Source organism: Pelobates fuscus, chromosome 1, assembly GCF_036172605.1.
Source record: "Pelobates fuscus isolate aPelFus1 chromosome 1, aPelFus1.pri, whole genome shotgun sequence".
NCBI lineage: Eukaryota > Metazoa > Chordata > Amphibia > Anura > Pelobatidae > Pelobates > Pelobates fuscus.
The window spans coordinates 400,020,815-400,042,808 of NC_086317.1; the positions used below are offsets into that span (position 1 = coordinate 400,020,815).

At 39.0% G+C, this 21,994-nt stretch overlaps 1 protein-coding gene and 1 long non-coding RNA gene across 2 annotated transcripts in view; one reads left to right on the forward strand and one right to left on the reverse strand.

Annotated features, from left to right (window-relative positions):
• Nucleotides 1-5,462, forward strand: part of LOC134568943 (glycoprotein-N-acetylgalactosamine 3-beta-galactosyltransferase 1-like) — a 44,631-nt gene extending 39,169 nt beyond the window's left edge. The window contains exons 3-4 of the mRNA XM_063427672.1: nucleotides 629-1,305; nucleotides 5,116-5,462. Of these exons, the coding sequence (XP_063283742.1) occupies nucleotides 629-1,305; nucleotides 5,116-5,331 (893 nt within the window). The 3' untranslated portion in view covers nucleotides 5,332-5,462. The remainder of the gene's footprint in view (nucleotides 1-628; nucleotides 1,306-5,115) is intronic.
• An 841-nt stretch (nucleotides 5,463-6,303) lies between these two features.
• On the reverse strand, nucleotides 6,304-20,712 carry LOC134596566 (uncharacterized). Its single transcript, XR_010090335.1, has 3 exons — nucleotides 20,640-20,712; nucleotides 20,544-20,581; nucleotides 6,304-6,464 (listed from the first exon to the last, which is right to left on the reverse strand). It is a non-coding gene; the product is annotated as an uncharacterized LOC134596566 (long non-coding RNA).
• Nucleotides 20,713-21,994: the final 1,282 nt, after the last annotated feature.

A 21,994-nucleotide genomic window follows, 5' to 3' on the forward strand; every position in this document is an offset into this window, starting at 1 on the left:
TGTGGTTGCTCCCTCTCACCTCCCTCCAATACAGACAGTTTTTTTTTTGTTCTTTTTAAACCCTCTCTCACCTCACCAGACTGGAGCACGTGCATGTGCTCTGTTCCAGCAATTGGTCCAATCATAGGCTTCTCTATGATGTGAGGACAGGTTACAGGATGTGGAAGTCAGTCCTGGAAACCTAGCACATTGCTGTATTCAAGGTAAGTAAAACCCCCTTTTTTTTAACAGCTTTTACTACTATCGGAGCTAGGGGACCTTATCCATAGGGCCCAGTAGGGCATTTTGCACAGAAAAGGTCCCCCACTCCAAAATGGTTAAAGTAACCCTTTAAAGTAAAATACAGTATGAATAAATATCTCAGGTAGCTTTGATCTTTGGATTTGTCTCAGCTTTCAAATACAGGTAATCTTCTACTTAATTATTTAACTGTCCACTGGTAGTATTTTTGGTCAACTATCAAAAATGGGTGGTTTGTTTTTTAGCATACCTCAATTCCGTGTTTAGTAAACCAATATAAAATAATTTGGTGCAGCATTCCCATTATACCATTTTAACTCTAGAGTTTTATAGTGAAAAATATGTGCTTTGTCTACCATTTAACTTACTATAAACATTTGATATTTAGTTTCAACAGATTCAGGAGACCATAGCGTCAGTGAAGACCTTTCTCGCAAGGTCCGCGTGCTGTGTTGGATAATGACTGCCCCGGCTAATTTACAAACCAAAACCATTCATGTCAAACACTCTTGGACACGTCATTGCAATATTACTTTATTCATGAGTTCTGTCACCAATGAAAGCTTTCCAACTATTGGTTTGGGTACCAAGGAAGGACGAGATGAACTCTACTGGAAAACCATCAGAGCCTTTCAATATATACATAAACACTATTTTGACAAGGCTGATTGGTTCTTAAAAGCAGACGATGACACATATGTTATTATGGAGAATTTACGTCTCCTGCTATCCAATTACACACCAGACCAGCCCATTTACCTTGGCAAACGCTTCAAGGTGTTTGTCAACCAAGGCTATATGAGTGGAGGAGCTGGCTATGTGCTTAACAAGGAATCCCTGAAACGTTTTGTGGAAGGATTTCAAACTGGTGTCTGCACTCATTTATCTTCTGTGGAGGACCTTGAACTTGGCAAGTGCCTGGAGAAGATGGGTATTGCAGCTGGTGACACAAGGGACACTGAAAATCGAGAGACCTTCCATCCGTTTACACCAGACTTTCATATAAATGGACGATTTGCACAGGGAGATTCTTATAGGCATTACTGTTACTATCCATTTGCTGAGGTAAGTGCTTCAACGAATTAAGATAAATCATGTCTAAAATATAAGGGGGCAGTTATATGGTAGCTAACAAAACATGTTACATGGTAGGTTAGGTCCATATTAAAATGTATAAAAAATAAATTTAGTGGATAGTGACAAATATTGATTTTGTCGTGCCTCTCCCCCCATTGTAAGTAGTTCAAACAAACATTTTTTAATGGTTAGTCTTGTAACTTTGTGTCCCCAGGGGTACTTTTCCCTGACTCCACTACTAATGCCAGAGAGACAGAAGATGCTAAACAGGAAGTTCCATTAGCTTTCCTCAACTAATGCCTTAGATGAGCGTATGAGAGCGATCAGGTGAGCTTCTCAATGCAATGCAGGGCTTACCTCAGGAGAGCCAATGGAAGTGCCTGCTTACTAACTCGCAGCTCTATAGCATTAGTGGAGATAGGGAGCGGATCCTAAATAAGAAGTCAAATGTTCCAAAGCTTCTTGGCACCATAACTAGTACAGCCACATGGACAAAAATAATGGGGATTTAGTTACAGTATATGATCATACGTTGCATAAGCCTGCCACAATGCCCCATTTTCAGTCCACTTACTTGGAAAAACCTTGCTCTTGGGGCTCTGTGAGTGCAATGTTAAATAGGGCCCTGGAATGAGTCACCTGTGACAAGGACGGATGAAAACTTGGGAGTTTGCCTGGTCTACTAAATAGCCATCTAGGGTTCATACAATATCCAGAGTATTGGCTCATTCACTAAATAGCAATTTCAAAACTCAACGAATGTGAATTTTGCCTAACGTAGGCAAAAATAATGGGGGTTTAGTTACAGTAGGGATTCCTGATGTCAGGATGGTGAGACCCAACAAGCAGCGTGTATCCTGAATTAACATATATCGGTCCTTAGGGTTACAGGGCTTTACGTAAGTAAACAGAGAACAGTTAGGGACAAGCAAGATGCAGGGAAACCAGAAATAGCGAGTAACAATAGCCGAGTCAAGGATTACAGAAAAGAGATTAGTCAATAATAGCCTAGAATAATCCAAACCAGAATAATCAATACCAATAATAACACGCTATTTGGAACTACTAAGAACCAAAACAGGGCATAGAACCAAGGCCTAAGTAGCTATTTATAGTGTGTCCAATTAACGAGCTAGCCATGCCTCCAAAATAATGATTTGGATGTTGCGTGACTACATCAGCATCATAGATATAGAGAAATAGTGGAAGTGCACTCAACCCTTCATCCAGGAATCCAGGGTGCTTTTTTTTCACTGGACAAGTCCCAGTACCAGAATGGACCAAATATAAACTAATAAAATGTAGAAAATAATCCAGGCAGTCCAATGAATTCCAAGAAATAGGCAATTTATTAGAACCAGTAGCTACACAGAGACGTTTCAACCCCTCAGGGTCTTTATCAAGCTTTGGTGCCTGTACAGGCTTTTTATCAAGCTTGATAAAGACCCTGAGGGGTTGAAACGTCGCTGTGTAGCTGCTGGTTCTAATTGCCTATTTCTTGGAATTCGTTGGAGTGCCTGGATTATTTTCTACATTTTATTACATCAGCATCATGACATCAGCGTGCAGTTATTGTGTCATAAAAGTGGGTGGAGCCATAGCACCCGACTTTAAAGGGACACTATAGTCACCTGAACAACTTTAGCTTAATGAAGCAGTTTTGGTGTATAGAACATGCCCCTGCAGCCTCACTGCTCAATCCTCTGCCATTTAGGAGTTAAATCCCTTTGTTTATGAACCCTAGTCACACCTCCCTGCATGTGACTTGCACAGCCTTCCATAAACACTTCCTGTAAAGAGAGCCCTATTTAGGCTTTCTTTATTGCAAGTTGTGTTTAATTAAGATTTTCTTATCAAGATAGATAAAAAAATATATACCGGCGCTTTTTTTTAAGTATGGTCAAATATATATGAAGAACTGATAGCAGCTGTTACACCAAATGTAGTCTTCCCACATACACAAAATACAAATACAAAAAAAGAAAGGTGTAGCGCTATATACAAATATCTAATAAATCCAAACTTTTTAGAAATATTCACTTCCCAACTGGTCACAGGGTGGATGATATTATTTCGAGTGTTCTGAAAAGAAATTAAATCCTCATAGTATAACTCTGTGATTCAATATATAAATATACAGTGTGTGTATAGAACCACTCACATATTGTAGAGCTTATAGCCAAGCTCAGGTGTGCACGCTTTCAGGTCCGTAAAGGTGACCTTTTTCCCTTCTTCAGCTCCAATCTTTTTTTTCCCCACGATGTAACTTAACACATTGAAACGTATGCAACATTTGGCAGCGTGCAATCTGAAAAACAAAAACGACAACGGACTGTTGCCTGCAAGAAAGAGCAGAAGTCTTGAGCAGCTGCTAGCAGGAACTCTGGAACCAAAGGGAAAATGGAAAAAGGGTTTTCCATTTTCCCTTTGGTTCCAATCTTTTTGCAAAGATTGAGGGTACTGTATCGCACTAATGAAGCAAAGTTTGGGATCACTATGACTGAAGAGTTACCTCACTAGTACCAGTATAAATCAACATCTGAACAGATATCACAACTCTGTATTACTGAAGGAAGAAGAACAAGAAGGTACTAGGGAAGGCAGCAGGTCCATTAGTGTTGTATCCCGACACCTCATCATACGATGGATTTAAGGGACACTAAAGGCACACAGACCACTTTATCTCATATTTTATTTTTAGCAAATTTATTATTTGATTTGCAGTGTGTCTATGTGTCACACTTGTGCTTTGGAAACTGCAGGTTTCTTTCCTCAGTAATATACTCAATGTGTGTGTAGGACCAAATTCCTACAAGGGGGAGGGGGGGGGGGGGGCACTTCTAAAGTTACCTGTTGACCAACATGCACCTGGGTCTGAGCAGAACAGGTCACAGGGAGCTTTGACAGGCAGCTAGCTGGGAGAAGAAATGTGTTCTCACGGACAGCATGCCTATATGTATGCAAAATCAGGTGTTCGCGTGTATTGAGCAAAAGGTCAGCAGTCTTATAGACATTTCATTCAATGTATTTCATTGAGTGGTATAAAGCTAAACAATTTTATTGTCTAGTATATTAAAAGTCTTTTCCAGTGCCATGATGTAGAGAATGGTGTGCTGGACTTGCTGTGTAACACTAATCCTTCGTATGCTGTCTTATATGAAGATCATTCGTTTTAAACATTCTCAGCTTATGTTATTTGCTTCAAACTTATACACTTCCCTGCACACCTTATTACATACTTGTATTAAGTTGTTATCAAAATTATTCAACCCCCATTGATAATCAGGTTTATTGTCAAAATGTACAGACTTTGGAACAAATCAAACAAAAGCAATTGAAATAGCTCAACACAACGAGTGCTTCAATTGGTTTCCCCAAATTAATCTGAAAATGCTACTTATAATGACTTCTCCTGTCTCAAAATTATTCACCCCCTTCGTGGCAAGCATCTTTAGTACTCAGAAGAGCTAAATTAATTAAATTCTGCCTACCTGAAAAAAAAAAAAAATTGCCAAAACTTTTTCATCCTGCACAAGTCTAGAAACCAAGTTGTAAGGCATAGATATCTGTAAATCATGTCTTATCATACAAGATTTATTTTTAATTTTAGAAAAATTGAGTAACTATTTTTGTACAAAGGTCTTACTTCTGATACTTTGATATAATTTAGTTCATGGAAAACAATTTTATTTTTGATTATTATACAAATGCCTCTTTGTTCCCATAGATCATTTTTATAACAATTGTTTGTATGTCTATCTACATCATTTAACATTCTTTTTAATATGTACTCCATAGGGACCACAGTGCTGTTCAGACCTGGCAATCTCCTATCATTATGTATCACCAGAACTCATGCACATGTTGGAATATTTCACTTATCACCTCCGGCCTTACGGGTACCAGTATCGATACCAGCCACCACTACCAGTAAATGCACATAAACTCTCTGCAACTAGAATCGGTAACAATTTTACCACACCATCTTCTAGCATTGGAAGTAATCTGTCCTGACATGACCAATATGTGCATTTACAAAATAAATTAACCAATATGGAACATGAACGGCACAATACCTTTTCCAATTGGTTGCAAACCATTACTATTGTCTTTCTTCAGTTGAGTAACTGTTTTTGATGATGTTATTGTGGAGCATTCCTGTTACCTTAAAGACGTGCGAACAAATATTTACAAAATCTACCTCGCTTTGTATTTCTGGGATGTATCATTGAGACACCTATATACATAACAGAGACTCGATATAATGGATATTATTATTAAAAAAAAACTTTTTCTTTTAATGATTTTAGAATAGTTACTGGTCAAATATTAGCCTGATGAAATGCATTTTATATAGCCAAATTAAAAAAAATATATTGATAATGTTTAATTTACAATATTTATTATTTTGCCTCAAGCTATTAAGAAATACAATTTTTTTTATAAAGTTAAAGGATTTGCTGCCATTCAAAATGCAAACAGAAAAGAAGAACATGGCATCACAAAGACTAACCAATCAACCTTGGTAGAAGTAATTTACAATGTAAAATATGGTGTAATGGAGACATATGTTGCGTTGAACTCATGTTGTTTTATGAAACATTGAGATATAACCAGCACACCCAATGTGGATGCTTACTATGTGTAAATAAGGTGCAGGTGGGGGCAGTCTACCATACCTAATAGCCCACAACTCACTCAGAAAAAGTGATTACTTAGATTACTTTTTGGTGGACGGTAATGGGGATCACACAAAGAGAGATAAAATTAAACTTGTGTTCTACCAAAAGATATGCTATACTCGGAGTTTGTAGTGATCTGCATATTGGAATAACTAATAAAGACTAAATAAAAAGGAACGCAAATCATATCTTCACACTGTAAGGCTAACCTCTATTAAAACAAATTCACACAGTAATGCCAAAATCTATTGATGAAATAGACGGCAGATGAAAAATAATGTAAATTAAAACACCAAACCTAAATCTTCTAGAACTGATTTCTTTCATGTTGACACTTCTTTATTCAGTTTTAAACAAATTGTAATTCCTCCGAATTTTATGTGATCAGCGATTCATCGAAAATCCAGAACTCAGAAACAGACTTTGGGTGATACATTTTGTTTGTTTTGTGGTTTGGAGTTCTGTCTGTGGCGACAAAATAAAAGATGATTGATGGTTTGGGGACAGTAATTAAATATAAATTTTATTCACAGATCAAGTGAGAAGTGACCAACAGAGGGGAAAAAGAAGGAGCAGTAAAAGTTTTTTTTTAATATATATATATATATATATATATATATTTTTTTTTAATATACTAATAAAGACATATAAAGAAATATTTTTTTTTTTAATTGATTTTTCCCTACTCCACCTTTTTTCCCTGTAATTGTTACTTCTCGTCACTTGATCTGTGAACCAAATGGAGCAAACATGCACCTATCAGTGTACTGCAAAATATATACATAATATGAATGTTTCGTAGTACACTGTTTGGCCCATATTCTTGCCCATTTGGTTCCTCTAAATGTATTCTTAAATCATTTGCGTGGCCAAAATTAGTTTGAGCTGAAATTCCATTTGAAAGAATTTCAAACCACACAAACTAATTTTAGAAAAAAGTTTTTTGTAGAAAAATCAATTAGGCTGAATCAAATGTTTTTCACCATGCACAAGTCTACAAAATGTGTACATAAAGGGGTGAGCTTTAATGAGTTCTAAACACATTAATGTGAGTATTGTTGCTGTGGAGCTCTATTATACACTCACACACCAACAACATGGGAAAAGAAATACATTAGGATGGGACAGAGGGATCTATGCCCAAAATAGTCCTTTTCCTACCTAGAGACAGTTGGGATGTGTGCAATGCAATTAATTTGTGACCAATAAATGTCTGTTATTCTACTTTTTAATTCACAGGTAGTTTTTTTTTCCATTTATTTATTCTTGAATTATTTTTTGACTATTATTGAAAAAAAAGATACAAAAACAGATATAGAAAAAAATCGACCGTACAAAACATATGGTCATGCTGAACAGTCAATTTAAAAACACTCCACTCTTCCATAAGATCACACATTCCCAATATGCTCCTTTCCTTTTTACTGAGAGGGAAGAACATATAAAACTACATACATGTCTGTCAGGGCAGCTCCTAGAGAGATTTAATATCATCACTCTTTCTAGGGTATTTAGTTATCATGCTTACTCAGGGATTGATTCTATCCATAGGTCCCATTTATAATTCCTCTTCAGAGTAAAGTTTTGGTACTTTTCTATTCCTTTTTCCATATTTAATTGGAAGAGGAGTTGATTTTTAACCTCGATCCATGATGGCGGAATACAGGATTTCCATTTCCTAGCTATACTGATCTTTGCCGCCAGCAAAATATGTACCACTTTGTCATACTCTGCTTTAGGCATTTTTGGAAAATTTAAATGTAGTAAATAGGATTCTGGCTTTGATGGGAGTTTGATGTTACTTATTGCTTGGCTTTTATCCTTAATCTGTCCCCAAAACCTCTGAATCGGTTTACATTTCCACCAGATATGTAATAAATCGTCTTTCTGCGATTCACATCTCCAACACCTATCAGTGTGGCCAGACCACATCCTGTTTAGACGACTAGGAACCTGTCATGCCTTAACTATAATATCCCCTTACTTCCTGGTTCCACGGAGCTTAGCCACACCTCTTCATGACTCGGTCTCCCTATTTAATCTGACTGCACCAGCTGATCAGGGCTGGATTATTGAACTACGTTCCTTACTCACAACCCGGCTACAACTTCGTTGTGAAAGCCTCTGCTACCAGACCGGACTGAAAGACTCTGCAAAGTTCCCTTCACCTTTCCTCATCCACGGCTAAAGCTGAACTCTATCCATGCAGGATAATCTGCCTCTGAGGAATCTCGGGAACCAGTGTTCTATAAGCCGGAAGCTAAGTAAAACTTCTCTGATAAACGTTGCATCTAAAGCTGTTATTTCCTGTCTCCAAAGTCCTTCGTTAAAGCCAACCGTTACAGCTAACTTCAACACATACTTGTCTCAGTTAGCTGCATCTATCTTTCTTCAGTTAAAGTCTATGGAACAGCTATTGTAACTTCTTATCATCTAATTAATTAATACTACTAAAGGACTCTTGCTGCTTCAGTTCCGTTTACTCCTTAAAGCTACAGTGCATGTAACTGTGGACTTCATTTATCGTTTATTACTTAATGCTACAGTACCTGTAAAGTGGAATTAAAGTCTTTACCTTTTACTTTCTTTAATAAATATTCAAACTATACGAAATCTGCAGTTGTGTTCCTTCATAACAAATGTTTAAACGTGACAGAATAATCCAGCCATTGTAATGGATCCAGCAGATTTCGATTCTACTATAACTACGTTGAATCAAAGAGTTAATGCACTAGCCCAAAGTGTGCAAGACCTGCAAGTTACTAACGAAAGACTTCTCACTTATATCAGAGATTTACAAACTCATACTCCTCATACTACTCTGCACTCGGCTAGTGATCCTGCTGTGTGTAACCCTGAAAAGTTCTATGGAGATCGTTCCAGATACAGGGAGTTCCTCAACTCTTGCAAATTGTTAATTGCTTTGAAACCTCGATCCTACCCTACAGAAAGAACTAAAGTTTGTTCGGTTATTTCCTTTCTAAGAGGTGAACCTATGTCATGGGCTCATTCCTTTCTGGAAAACGATGACCCCATCTTAGATTCACTGGATGAATTTTTTGAAGCCATGTCTCTTCTCTATGAAGATCCTAACAAACAAGCTACAGCTGATTTAACAATCAGAACACTACAGCAAAGAAATAGACCCGTTGAAGATTACATTGCTGAATTCAAAAGATGGGCTATAGAAACGCAATGGAATGACATCACATTGCGCAACCAGTTTCGAATTGGTTTATCGGAAGCTGTAAAAGATGAATTATCTAGAACAGAACTCCCTACTAATTTGAACGCTCTAATTCGCCTATCAATCAGCATTGACAGAAGATTAAGAGAAAGAAAGGCCGAAAAGTCTCTTTTTCTTTCAAAAGACCGCAAACCTTTCACTCCCTCAAAAGCTCCAGAAAAGACTTCCTTAACAAGTGAACCTATGGAACTAGGGGCTCCAAAGCCTCCTGACAACCCATCTGAACCAATCGAACCTATGGAAATAGGGATAATAAGAAGTCCCCTCACTCCTGAAGAGAAAAATCGAAGACGTATGTTAAACCTCTGCATGTATTGTGCCTCTCAAGTTCATTCAGTCTCTGATTGTCCTTCATTGAAACGGACAAAAGGCAGAAGGCAGTCTCATGCCTCTTCCATCCTAAGTGTACTTCCCTCTACAGCAAATACTCAAATGTCCCCTATCGTTCTTGTATTACAGTGGGACAATAAAAGAATCATAACCAAGGCTGTTATCGATTCCGGTGCAAATGGAGTATTCATCGACTCAGCCTTTGTAACAAAGAATAAAATTCCTTGTGTTCGTAAAAGAACTTCTGTACCTGTTAAAGTGATTGACGGGTCCCTCATCTCATCGGGACCAATACTTCATGAATCCATCCCTCTAAAAGTAACCATCAATCATACTCATACGGAAAGTCTTATATTTGATGTCATCTCATCACCATTTTTTCCTATTATATTGGGGATCAACTGGTTAAGGAACCACAACCCTCAAATCTCATGGTTTCCCTTCTCTCTTGCATTTGATTCTGATTATTGCAAGAAAACATGCTTGCAACGTATTCCAATTCTTCAGTCTACGAAAGAACTAGCTAAAACCTCATGTTGTTCTGACACCGAACTGGAGTCTCCTCCTCCTACAATCATTGGTGAATTAAAGAGAAAGTTTACAACAGCTCCTATCCTTCAACTTCCAAATCCTTCATATCCTTATGTCCTTGAAACGGATGCTTCGGAATTTGCAATTGGAGCTGTCCTTTCTCAACACAAAACTCCTCAAGTACCTCCTTCGCCTAAAGTCATTGGAATCTTATCTTCTCTTATTGACGACATTAAAGGTCTCAGTGAAGATGCTCTTGAACTTCCTAAATCAATGAAATTATCTAAGAAAAACGGTCTCTACTATTTCAAAGACCGGATTTACGTGCCTCCCTCCTTCAGGATTAAAATACTTGAATTAATTCATGATTCTCCTCTGGCAGGTCATCCAGATATGAAAAGGACCCTTGAATTGTCTAAAAGATACTGTTGGTGGCCTCGTCAAGACCAAACTATCGAATCTTATGTCAAATCTTGTTCTGTATGCCAAAGATCCAATCAATTGTCCTTGTTGAAGCCTCATCATCCTGACCCTTTCCAAAGAAATCTCACTACTTCTCCTGATCCCATATTGGTCCAGGGTGAAGAAGAATACGAGATTCAAAGTATACTGGATTCAAGGTTCCATCGTGGCTCCTTACAATATCTCATCAGATGGAAAGGATATGGAGTTGATGAAGATACATGGGAAAACTCCTCTGACGTTCATGCTGACAAATTAGTTTCCCAGTTTCACAAACGCTACCCTTCTAAACCAAGTCAATAGCACCCAGAGGTTGCTCATTAAGGAGGGGATACTGTCATGCCTTAACTATAATATCCCCTTACTTCCTGGTTCCACGGAGCTTAGCCACACCTCTTCATGACTCGGTCTCCCTATTTAATCTGACTGCACCAGCTGATCAGGGCTGGATTATTGAACTACGTTCCTTACTCACAACCCGGCTACAACTTCGTTGTGAAAGCCTCTGCTACCAGACCGGACTGAAAGACTCTGCAAAGTTCCCTTCACCTTTCCTCATCCACGGCTAAAGCTGAACTCTATCCATGCAGGATAATCTGCCTCTGAGGAATCTCGGGAACCAGTGTTCTATAAGCCGGAAGCTAAGTAAAACTTCTCTGATAAACGTTGCATCTAAAGCTGTTATTTCCTGTCTCCAAAGTCCTTCGTTAAAGCCAACCGTTACAGCTAACTTCAACACATACTTGTCTCAGTTAGCTGCATCTATCTTTCTTCAGTTAAAGTCTATGGAACAGCTATTGTAACTTCTTATCATCTAATTAATTAATACTACTAAAGGACTCTTGCTGCTTCAGTTCCGTTTACTCCTTAAAGCTACAGTGCATGTAACTGTGGACTTCATTTATCGTTTATTACTTAATGCTACAGTACCTGTAAAGTGGAATTAAAGTCTTTACCTTTTACTTTCTTTAATAAATATTCAAACTATACGAAATCTGCAGTTGTGTTCCTTCATAACAAATGTTTAAACGTGACAGAACCAGGTAAATACGGTTATTGATCTTAAATTGCATCTCTGTTAAATTCAGGCATCTTACTGATTTACAAACTTTTTGAAAAGCTCTTATTAATTCTTTTTGAGTGATTTTAACTTGTATGTCCTTTTCACATTTCTCTGCGGCATTGGTTGGGCTTATTTTCTCCCACAATCTTAGCAGATCTTTACATAACGCTAGCATACCTTTTGATTCAGTCTTTTTTTGGATTATTTGTATCTTTGTAATTATTTCTTTGGGTTCTAGGCATAGATGTTTCCTAATATCCTTTTATTCGTAAAGAAGTTAAAATTTCTCCTTTAAGTTCTTATTCGCTAAGTTTCCCAGAGACGTATTTATTAGGACTTTGTTGTTTAACTTAGTTTTCTTCCTAAATTTCTGCCAATTAGGTAAAATGTGCCCCATAATTAAACACCTTTTTTGATGCTTCTGTTGTCCAGAATCCTTACACTAAGTCTTTCTGTTGTGTTAGGTCTTTTTCCACCTTGTATCAGTTTTCTTCTCTTGATGATTCCTTTTGTGTCATAAATGCATGCATCAGCATGCTTGCGTTATGATATTCATAAATATCTGGCATAGACAGACCCCCTTGGGCAGGTCTCAATTTAAGACAATCTAATTTTAACCTCGGTTTTTTACTACGCCATACAAAGTTCCTAAATGCAGCCTGAATCATAGATAGCTAGCTATTGGGGACAGAAAGTGGTACTATACAAAAGAGATATAGCCATCTGGGGAGGACATATGATCTTAAAATGTTTATTCTTCCCCAGGATGAGAATTCCATCTCTCCCCATTCTTTCAACTGTTTAGACGTTTGTTTAAGAAGAGTTAAGAAATTTTCTTCCATTATTTTATTTGGATCCGAGGATATCATTGTGCTCAAATATTTCATACTTGATGTCCAAACAAATCTATATTTATTTTCCAATAGCTCTTTAGTTTGAACCGAAACATTGTTTATTAAAGCTGTTGTTTTGTTAAAATTTTACTTATAACTGGACACCTCAGAGAATTTTTCTATGACCCTAACCTTTTCTTCCAAAGAATTTTCAGGCTCTTCTAAGGTCATTATCACATCATCTGCATAAAGGTTCAGTTTCAATTTGTTCTGAACCCTTTAATCCTATTATTATCTCTAATCTGAGAAGCCAGTGGTTCCAGTGACATTATATGTAGAATCTGGGAGAGCGGACAACCTTGCCTGGTTCCATTTGCCAGACCGAACCAGTCGGAGCTGAAGCCCCCCTAAAGTACCCTTGCAGTTGGAGCTGAATACAAGGCCATAATGGCCTTCAACATCCACCCATTCAAACCAAATTTCCTTAAATCTTCTGTGAGGAAACCCCACCCAACCCTGTCGAACGCCTTTTCATCCAAAGACGTCCAGAATGTCTATCAATCTCCTGACCTTATTCATGGATGATCTTCCAGGTACGAAGCTCACCTGGTCCGGATGGATCAGTGTGGAAACAACCTGTTTTAACCGTTCTGCCAATACTGCAGAATATTTTTTAATATCGGTATTAATAAGCAAGATAGGCCGATAATTACTAATCAATCCGGGGTCTTTCCCTTCTTTCGGTATTGTTAGAATATTTGCTTGCAATAATTCTTTAGGTACCTCTTTCCTTTCCGCTATCGCGTTAAATGCTTTAGTCAGGGGTCTATTTATAACATCTTTCGTTATTTTATAAAACAGATTATTAAATCCATCCAGGACTGGTGATTTCCCCTCCTTCATCTTGTCTATGGCCATTTCTACCTCATTCTCTGAGATCTTTATATTTAATATTTTAGATAGATTTTCTGTTAAATGAGGTAGATTTATTTTAACCAAATACTCTGTTATTTGTACTGGAGTAGGTTTAGTTTGAAAGTTATATAATTGGTAATAAAATTATTTTCCGGAGTCAGTAGTATCTCGTTCTTTGACCTTATTACCGTAATGTTTTTCTTTGTTTTTATTTTTTTAAATCTGTTTTTTATTAACCGTATTCCCTCGATAGTATAATTTTCTATTAAGACGTTCTAAGCCTCTGTTAACTCTATCCATAAGTAAATCTTTTATGTTTTTTCCACCTCCACTATTTTTTGTGCTATCTCCCTATGTGGGTTAAGTTTGTTTTGTCTAGTTCGCTCCTCAAGTTTTATGTAGTAATCTGCTAATCCATATGGATTTTTCTTCTTTTCTCTAGCTCCCATTTTGATCAATGCACCTCTAATCACACATTTATACGCACCCCATGTCATGGGGGCAGCAACCTCTCTATCCCAATTTTACTTAAAGAAATTCTCTGTTATTTTTTTCAATTGTTGTTGATAATCCTCTTAATTTAGCAAAAGACTGTTTATCCTCCAGTTGTTACGTCCCCTTGTTTGCATTTCCTTTAGTTTCAACACAACAGGATTGTGGTCTGACTACACTAGGGTTCTGATATCTATTTTTTTAATTAGCTTAGATAAGTGCCTTTCTCCAAATATCATATCTATCCTTGAATAACTTAAGTAAGTTTTCGAAAAGCAAGTGTAGTCTAGAACCTTGGGGTGTTTAATCCTCCACATATCCACTTACCCCTTATAAGTTCCCTCAGCCTTATTGCATTGTTAATCACATTCCTACCTGTTTTCCTAGATGTGCATATTTTTATCTAGCTTTTGGTCCATTGTACAGTTAAAATCCCCCCATAAGTAGCACACTTCCTTGTTTTATTCTGTCAATCTTAACCCCTTAAGGACACATGACATGATTCCCTTTTATTCCAGAAGTTTGGTCCTTAAGGGGTTAAAAAGCATCTTCTTTATAAACTTAACTGGAGATTCATTTGGTACAAAGAGATTAACCAAAGTAAAAATCTCAATACCAATCCTACAAGTCAAAATCACATATCTAGCTTCAGGGCCGGTGCTAGGATTTTTAGTTACACAGGCGAAGATGCATTTTGGCGCCCCCAACCCTCATTAAAAAAAAAAAAAATGCATCTTCACCTGGGTGTCTTTCCTCCCAAGCCACAGGCACACAGGCATCATTTTTCAGTCACACAGTCAAAGTCATACAGGTACACTGTCATACAAAGACAGAAATAATCATACAGAGACATACAGACACATACAGTCAGAGACATACAAGCAGAGATATACATGCATATAAAGACATACATGCATACAGAGGCATACCGTCATACAGATACATACATACAGACAGGCTTACAGAAAAATACATACTCGAACACACACACACTGACAGACACACATACTCACATGCACACACACACTGACAGACACACACACACACACACACACACACTGACAGACACACACACACACACTGACAGACACACACACTGACATACACACTCACACTCACATGCACACACAGTAATTAATTATCTAAATTAAATTTAAATTTCCCACCCAGCCTCCCTACCTGGAGTGCTGGCGTGGGTCTTTCATTGGTGGTCCAGTGGGGCTGCTGGGAGGCGTGCGGCTGAAGTTCATTAGGAGGCGGCGAGGGAGCTCTCTGATCTCTCTGACCGGCTCCCTCGCAGGCTGTTTTCTGATGCCGCGGGAGCCGGAATATGACGTCATATTCCGGTTCCCGCGGCATCAGCAAAAGGCGCGCGAGGGAGCCGGTCAGAGAGATCAGAGAGCTCCCTCGCCGCCTCCTAATGAACTTCAGCGCCGCTCCGGGGATCCAGGAGGTGACCAGGCAGGAGGGAGCACTTCCCTCCTGCCGGTCACTGGAATTTTGCGCCCCCAGAGCCGGTGCGCCCTAAGGCGGCCGCCTGTGCCGCCTTATGGACGCACCGGCCCTGTCTAGCTTCCAAATCACTTTCCTGATATATTATGTCCGGGGATATACCGGTACTTCATGAAAAGAGGATTGCCACTCCTCTTTTTCTTGCTCTCCAAGGCTGCACTAAATATCAGCGGTAAATCCTTAAACATCATTCTTTTCTCCTCACCTGTTATCCAGTGAGTCTCTTGGAGAGCACATATCTGTGTTTGATTGTTTTAAAAAGTGATATACCAGTGATCTCTTTTGCGGTGAATTAATCCCTTGAGCATTCAATGTTGCTATTCTAATGTTCCTTGACCCCTTTTACTCCTCCTCTCCATAGCTGCAAAGCTGGACAGCCGGTAGTGTTCACAACAAGGCCCTGTATCTGTTTCCAGAATGTTCCTAATGCCTGACATTCCCAAAACATGTGTAGCATGGTACCCGCATCCCCCTCACAATGCCAGCAGAGCCCAGAGGAACCCTTGTAAATATGTGCTAGTTTGTGCGGTACTAGGTACCATCTCATGGTTATTTTGCAGTATGCCTCCCATAGTGAAAGGCTCTTGGAAGGATTCTTCGTGTTTGTCATTGCCTCATACCATTGTGCCAATGTCAGTTGGTTGCCTATCTCTCCCTCCCATTGCATCATATAGGATCTTACTTCACCTGATTGACCTTCCAGAAGGGCATTGTAGCACATGGACAGGGGTTTCCCTAGTTTAGTAGAGAGGACCTGAGTGGTTAGCAGGGGTAGGTCTTTCGGCAGTTTGTTTGTTCTTGCTCGTATGGGGTAGCAATATGTTTTTTGTTCTAAGATAGAGGTACATGTCCCTTTGGGGAAGGGAAAATTTTCGCTGGAGATCAGGGAACATTTGGATCTTGCCTCCCTCCAGTAGGTCCTTTACTTTATATATGCCCCTGGCTATCCAGCTCGCTGTGGGTAGGTCTGGGGAGAAAATGGTCATGGCGGTGCTTCGCTGAAGAGCAGGTGCGGGTCCACAATCAGGTGGCTCCAAGTCCGCCATGAGCTCAGCAGGAAACAGGAGCAGTGTGATAGGTACGCCCCATCAGGTTTGGCGGGGGCACTGGTCCACAATATGCGGGACGTGTTGTGTGGGTGCAGGTAGGCATCCTCCAGTGTTAGCCACAGAGGCTTTTGGGAGCTATCCTTAAGCCTCAGGATGTGTACGCCCTGTGCTAGAGATGTGGCTCTATAGTAGGTTTTGATGTCTGGTAGGCGCAGGCCCCCTTTGGTGAAGGGGAAGCCTAGGTTGCGCTGGGCTACTCTTGGGGGCTTTCGTTTCCAGACGTGTGCATTAATAACCGATTGCATTAATTTGATCAGTTTGTTAGGGAGTGATATTGGAATCGTGCGGAAGAGGTATAGGATATGAGGCAGAGCCATCGATCTGAGTGATATTTTGACAAAGTGGGCGCTCAGATCCCAGCTCAGTGATGTGACTTTTGTGGGGTTTAGAAATATTAAAATGTGTTTTATGGTGTTTGCAGATATTGTATATTTTCTGTACCGGAGAGATAATTGAATTAAAGAGTTGTTCTTACTTAATTATCTCTCAGACACAGAAGAGGAGTCTGTGAACTGTTTACTTGTCCCTTGTCCCCTTTCATGTCCATTGGAAATGCCTCTGGAATATGATTCAAGAAACCCCTTGCATGGGTAGTTGCATAAAAGCCAGCTGTGGCTGACTAAAAATCAGTTGACTCCCAGAACTGTGTGTCGTCCAGTTACTGGGGTGATTTTACCTTGAATATTTGATTGCTTACTCAGCTACACGGATTATACAAAGGAGATATTTATGCTGGGTATTGGAGCTCCGGTACAGTGAATATCAGCAAAAATTCATCCCCAAACCTTCCTTTATCTTAGCATGGGAAAAAAACCTTCAAAATAAACATTAACTGACAAACAATGGTTGCAAAACCTTACGGCTAACAAGAAATTCACGTTTTGTATGACACACATCAAAATATCAAGTAATATCAAGGCTGGTACTTAGTGCCCCAAAAAATTCAACATATTGACCTTACTAAAATCAGATGCCTCCTGGAGATGCAAACAATGTGTTCCACATATGGTGGTCATGCCCAGGCTTAGAAGTATTTTGGACGAAAGCCAATAAACTTATTCGACAAATTGCAAAAATGAATCTTCCACAGGCCCCAGAACTATACCTGTTGCAACTATTCCTGAACTATTTGCCAAAATCCAAACAATACCTAAAATAACATTCTTATCGCAGCCCTAACTGCCTTTAGCAAAACCTGGCTACAAACAATTGCCCCGCAAATTGAAACATGCGTTAAAAATATAGTAGAATGAAAAAATGGAAACAAAGAAAAATACAAAATACAAAACAAAAAATGGGGCACTGCCAGCAGGTGTCACCGGAGAGATAGAAAAGTGATGTCTGAATAGAGTCTTATTTTTAAAACGTAACATTTAATGTAATGATTCATAATAAAATACGAAGAAGAGAGAGATAAAGCAATTATTATTAAAATTGGAGAAGCAGTCCTTGTATGCTGTGCCAATGAGGCACAAACTCTACTGAAATTAGAAAGATGGGCAGTTTTTTAAGTCATATGATTTATGAGTTTAAAGCATATCAAAATGTTCTGGCTCTTGTTGCAAATAAAGTATCATAAAGTGTATAACTAGTATCTTGTCATGTAACATCTGGGCTGCCTAGAGGAGTGTTAAGTTACTCAACTGTTATTTTAGAGAGACTCTCGTTGTGTGCAGCCGTTACAAACTAGCAGCCTAAAAATAGGTATGTACATAGGAGCTGAGCTACAAATCTAACAGTGGGTAACTAGACGTTATTATGGAGGCAGATTGAGATAAACGCTAACTGTAAAAAACACATAGAAAAAGGTATGTCCGTTATGTATTTTACGAGCTCCTAATGATCAGGAGCTGTATATTATATCCAGTACTGGTATGAACAGAAGCGTTAAGGTAGCGATTTGCGAAAAAGAAAGTCAGGGTACAGATCCTATCTAAAAGAGTGGATCTAATGGGCTTTCAAGAGCACCCCTTAAGCAGAAAGCCTGCCTGCTGTAATGTTGGTCCCCCCAATTAGAATAAGACTGCAAATTTCAATAGTCATTACGCCTGGGTGACCGGTAAGTTTACTTAAAATATTAGATCGCGGCAATTGCCCACTAGGCAGAAAAAGTCAATACTGAAGATAAACTAACTGGATGGAACAATATCTTATTAGACTGTTCCTTCAAGTTAATGCAATCTAATCACATTAGAACAAGAACAGTTTGAAATAACCAACCAGAAACTAAAGGAACAAATTACATTGGTGAAAGAATTCCAACAAAATACAGATTTTAAACAGATGGAGTCCAAATTACAACAAAATCTAGAAAGCTTTACCAAAAACATCAGGGAGAAAAAAACACTATAACTTTCAACGGGACCATCACGACTTCAGTGAAGGCAATATTTTCAAAACAAAGGGACGACCAAGAAAACGTTATAACAGCAGAAACTCCTCTTTTTCAGACAATACAGACTGGTCTGATTCCGAACCTACAGGCAATAGACCCAGAGGTAGGTCTTTATCTAAAAACAGACAGTTCAAACCTACAAAATAAAGGTATCTTAAGAAACCCTGAAAAATCGGTAACAATTCTCAATATACCTCCACAAAGTAACCCTGAATCTCAATCTCGAGCAGGTCCTTTTTTAGATCAGGCCTGGCAGAACTCTCAAAAACCCAGACTGATAGATAGGAACAAATGGGGATACAGAGTAAATAGGGACAGACAGAACAAATAGTTCATCTAAACAACTCAGAAAACAAAGTGATAAATCTCTCCAAGTTTTATCTCACTGCTTCACATTTAACACTACTAAATAAAGGTCTATCTTTTGTTCCTACCCCTAGAGTAGACAAATTCAACTGGCTCAAGGATTCAAATCTCTTTGGGTGTAAACTGGCACTAAGCGCCGTTCATTAGAAGGAAGACATCCAAATGGCAAAAGAGATCGGAATCGAACCCAAGGATTATCAACATGTCAGTACATTACTAACACTACTGGAAGATCAAGAAAAAGACCCCCCTCCGCCCTGACTGATTTGAAACCTCAAAGTTGGTATACTCCAAACTTTAAAGATCATCAACATAGACCTATTTGTTGAATTAACTACGGACAAAATTGAACAATTGAACATTGCACAAACACCTATGACCTGCAACTTATCTCCCATAGAGAATCAAGCTCTACAAGAACTAAGAGTGGCAACAAAAATCTAGTTATTAAACCCTCAGATAAATGGGGCAATATTGTAATGATGGAGAAAGAAAGATACATAGATATGTGTATGATCCACCTCTGGGATACTTCGTATTACTAAAAACTTCAAGGGGACCCTACTACCCAATATCTGCAGGAACAAAAACAAATGCTAAACAAAGCCAGAGATGAAGAAATAATTACTCAAAACAAAGTTAGATTTCTTCTATCCAACAATAGACTAACAGTAGCTACCTTCTAGTGCCTACTGAAAATTCATAAGAACGCGACAAATATAGTTTGTGGTAACAACTCCCTTACTGAACAAGCGAGCAAGTTTATGGAAAAAGTACTACACCCTCTAGTCATTGAACTACCCTCTTTTTACAGGATACAAAACAAACCCTATTGATGCTAGAGAATCTTATAGTACCACCTTACACCCTTATCCCTAGTCTTGACGTGGTTTCGCTACATAATAATATCCTGCATGATGTCGGCTTAAAAGTCACGGTATTTTTTCTGGAAAAATCTAAGAAATTCAAAACTTCACAGAAAACCTCTCATGGAACTATTGGAGTTTATACTCACTCATAATTTCTTAGTTTTTTTTTAATTGTGTGTACTACCTTCAAACTAGGGGAACAGCCATGGGAACAGCATGTGCCCCTAGTTATGCCAATCTGTAATTAGGGAGGTGGGAAACTACCATACAGATAGAAACTACATCAACAGGGTATAATCAACTTATCCTCAGCTGGCATCGGTACATTAGGCCTGTCCAGGAAACCAAGACATCATCAATTTCCACATTTGAAGAAATGGTATCCCAACTTAATAATAATAACATCGGCTTGAAACTCACCCATGTCATCAGTGAAGACCATCTGGAATTTCTTGACCCTACAATTCGATTAACACCGGGAGGTGAGATAGAAACGGAACTGTAGAGAAAACCTACATCCTGCAACAATCTCCTTAACTTGCAAAGCCACCACCCATATAAATTGAAGGTGGGTATCCCTTACGGACAATACCAAAGGGCCAAAAGAAATTGTTCCAATGAAGCAATCTTTCTTGAGGAAGCCAAAACTTTGAGAACACGCTTTAAACAACAAGGTTATCCTAATAGGATCTTGAAGCAGGCTTTCCAACGTTTCCAGTTCCCAAGCATCACTCCCCGACGATCACAGAACCTACACGACCGTCTGGTGCATAGCCACTTGAAACCGGCACAACCATCCAAAACATGGCTTCAACCATTGAAGGGCCTATTCAGGTGCGGACGGTGTAAAGCCTGACAATATATTAAACAATCTAAATTTGTGGAATGTAGTAACAAAAACTTAGTAGGATCTTGGTCTATAGCCAACCTTATAGCCAACCTGGTCTATAGCCAACCTTAGTTACCGTTCCCTGAGAAACAGTGAAAACAGTAGTCACATTTCATTAGTTTTTTTTTTCTTTTTTTTTTTAAGTATACAGTGCTCCCAAGCATTATACATCTTGATTCAATTAACCCATTTATTTAACTACATAATGAAATCTCCTCTTGTGGGTATACGGTACACAGTTACCTCTAGATACTACTCCCATACAAGGTAGTTACTAGTGATGTCGCGAACATAACATTTTCGGTTCGCGAACCGCCGAACCGGGCGAACTGCCATAGACTTCAATGGGCAGGCAAATTTTAAAACCCACAGGGACTCTTTCTGGCCACAATAGTGATGGAAAAGTTGTTTCAAGGGGACTAACACCTGGACTGTGGCATGCCGGAGGGGGATCCATGGCAAAACTCCCACGGAAAATTACACAGTTGATGGAGAGTCTGGTTTTAATCCATAAAGGGCATAAATCACGTAACATTCCTAAATCACAATGGATATGGATTGACACCTGACATATGACATATTTACACCTTGACATATGGATTGACACCTGTCCTCAGAGACCCTGATAGACACTGACACAGAGCAGAATAGGGACTGTTCCCCCTACATAGGGTCACTTGGCAGATATGGATTGACACCTGTCCTCAGGGACCCTGATACACACTGACACAGAGCAGAATAGGGACTGTTCCCCCTACATAGGGTCATTTGGCAGATATGGATTGACACCTGTCCTCAGGGACCCTGATACACACTGACACAGAGCAGAATAGGGACTGTTCCCCCTACATAGGGTCACTTGGCAGATATGGATTGACACCTGTCCTCAGAGACCCTGATACACACTGACACAGAGCAGAATAGGGACTGTCCCCCCCTACATAGGGTCACTTGGCAGATATGGATTGACACCTGTCCTCAG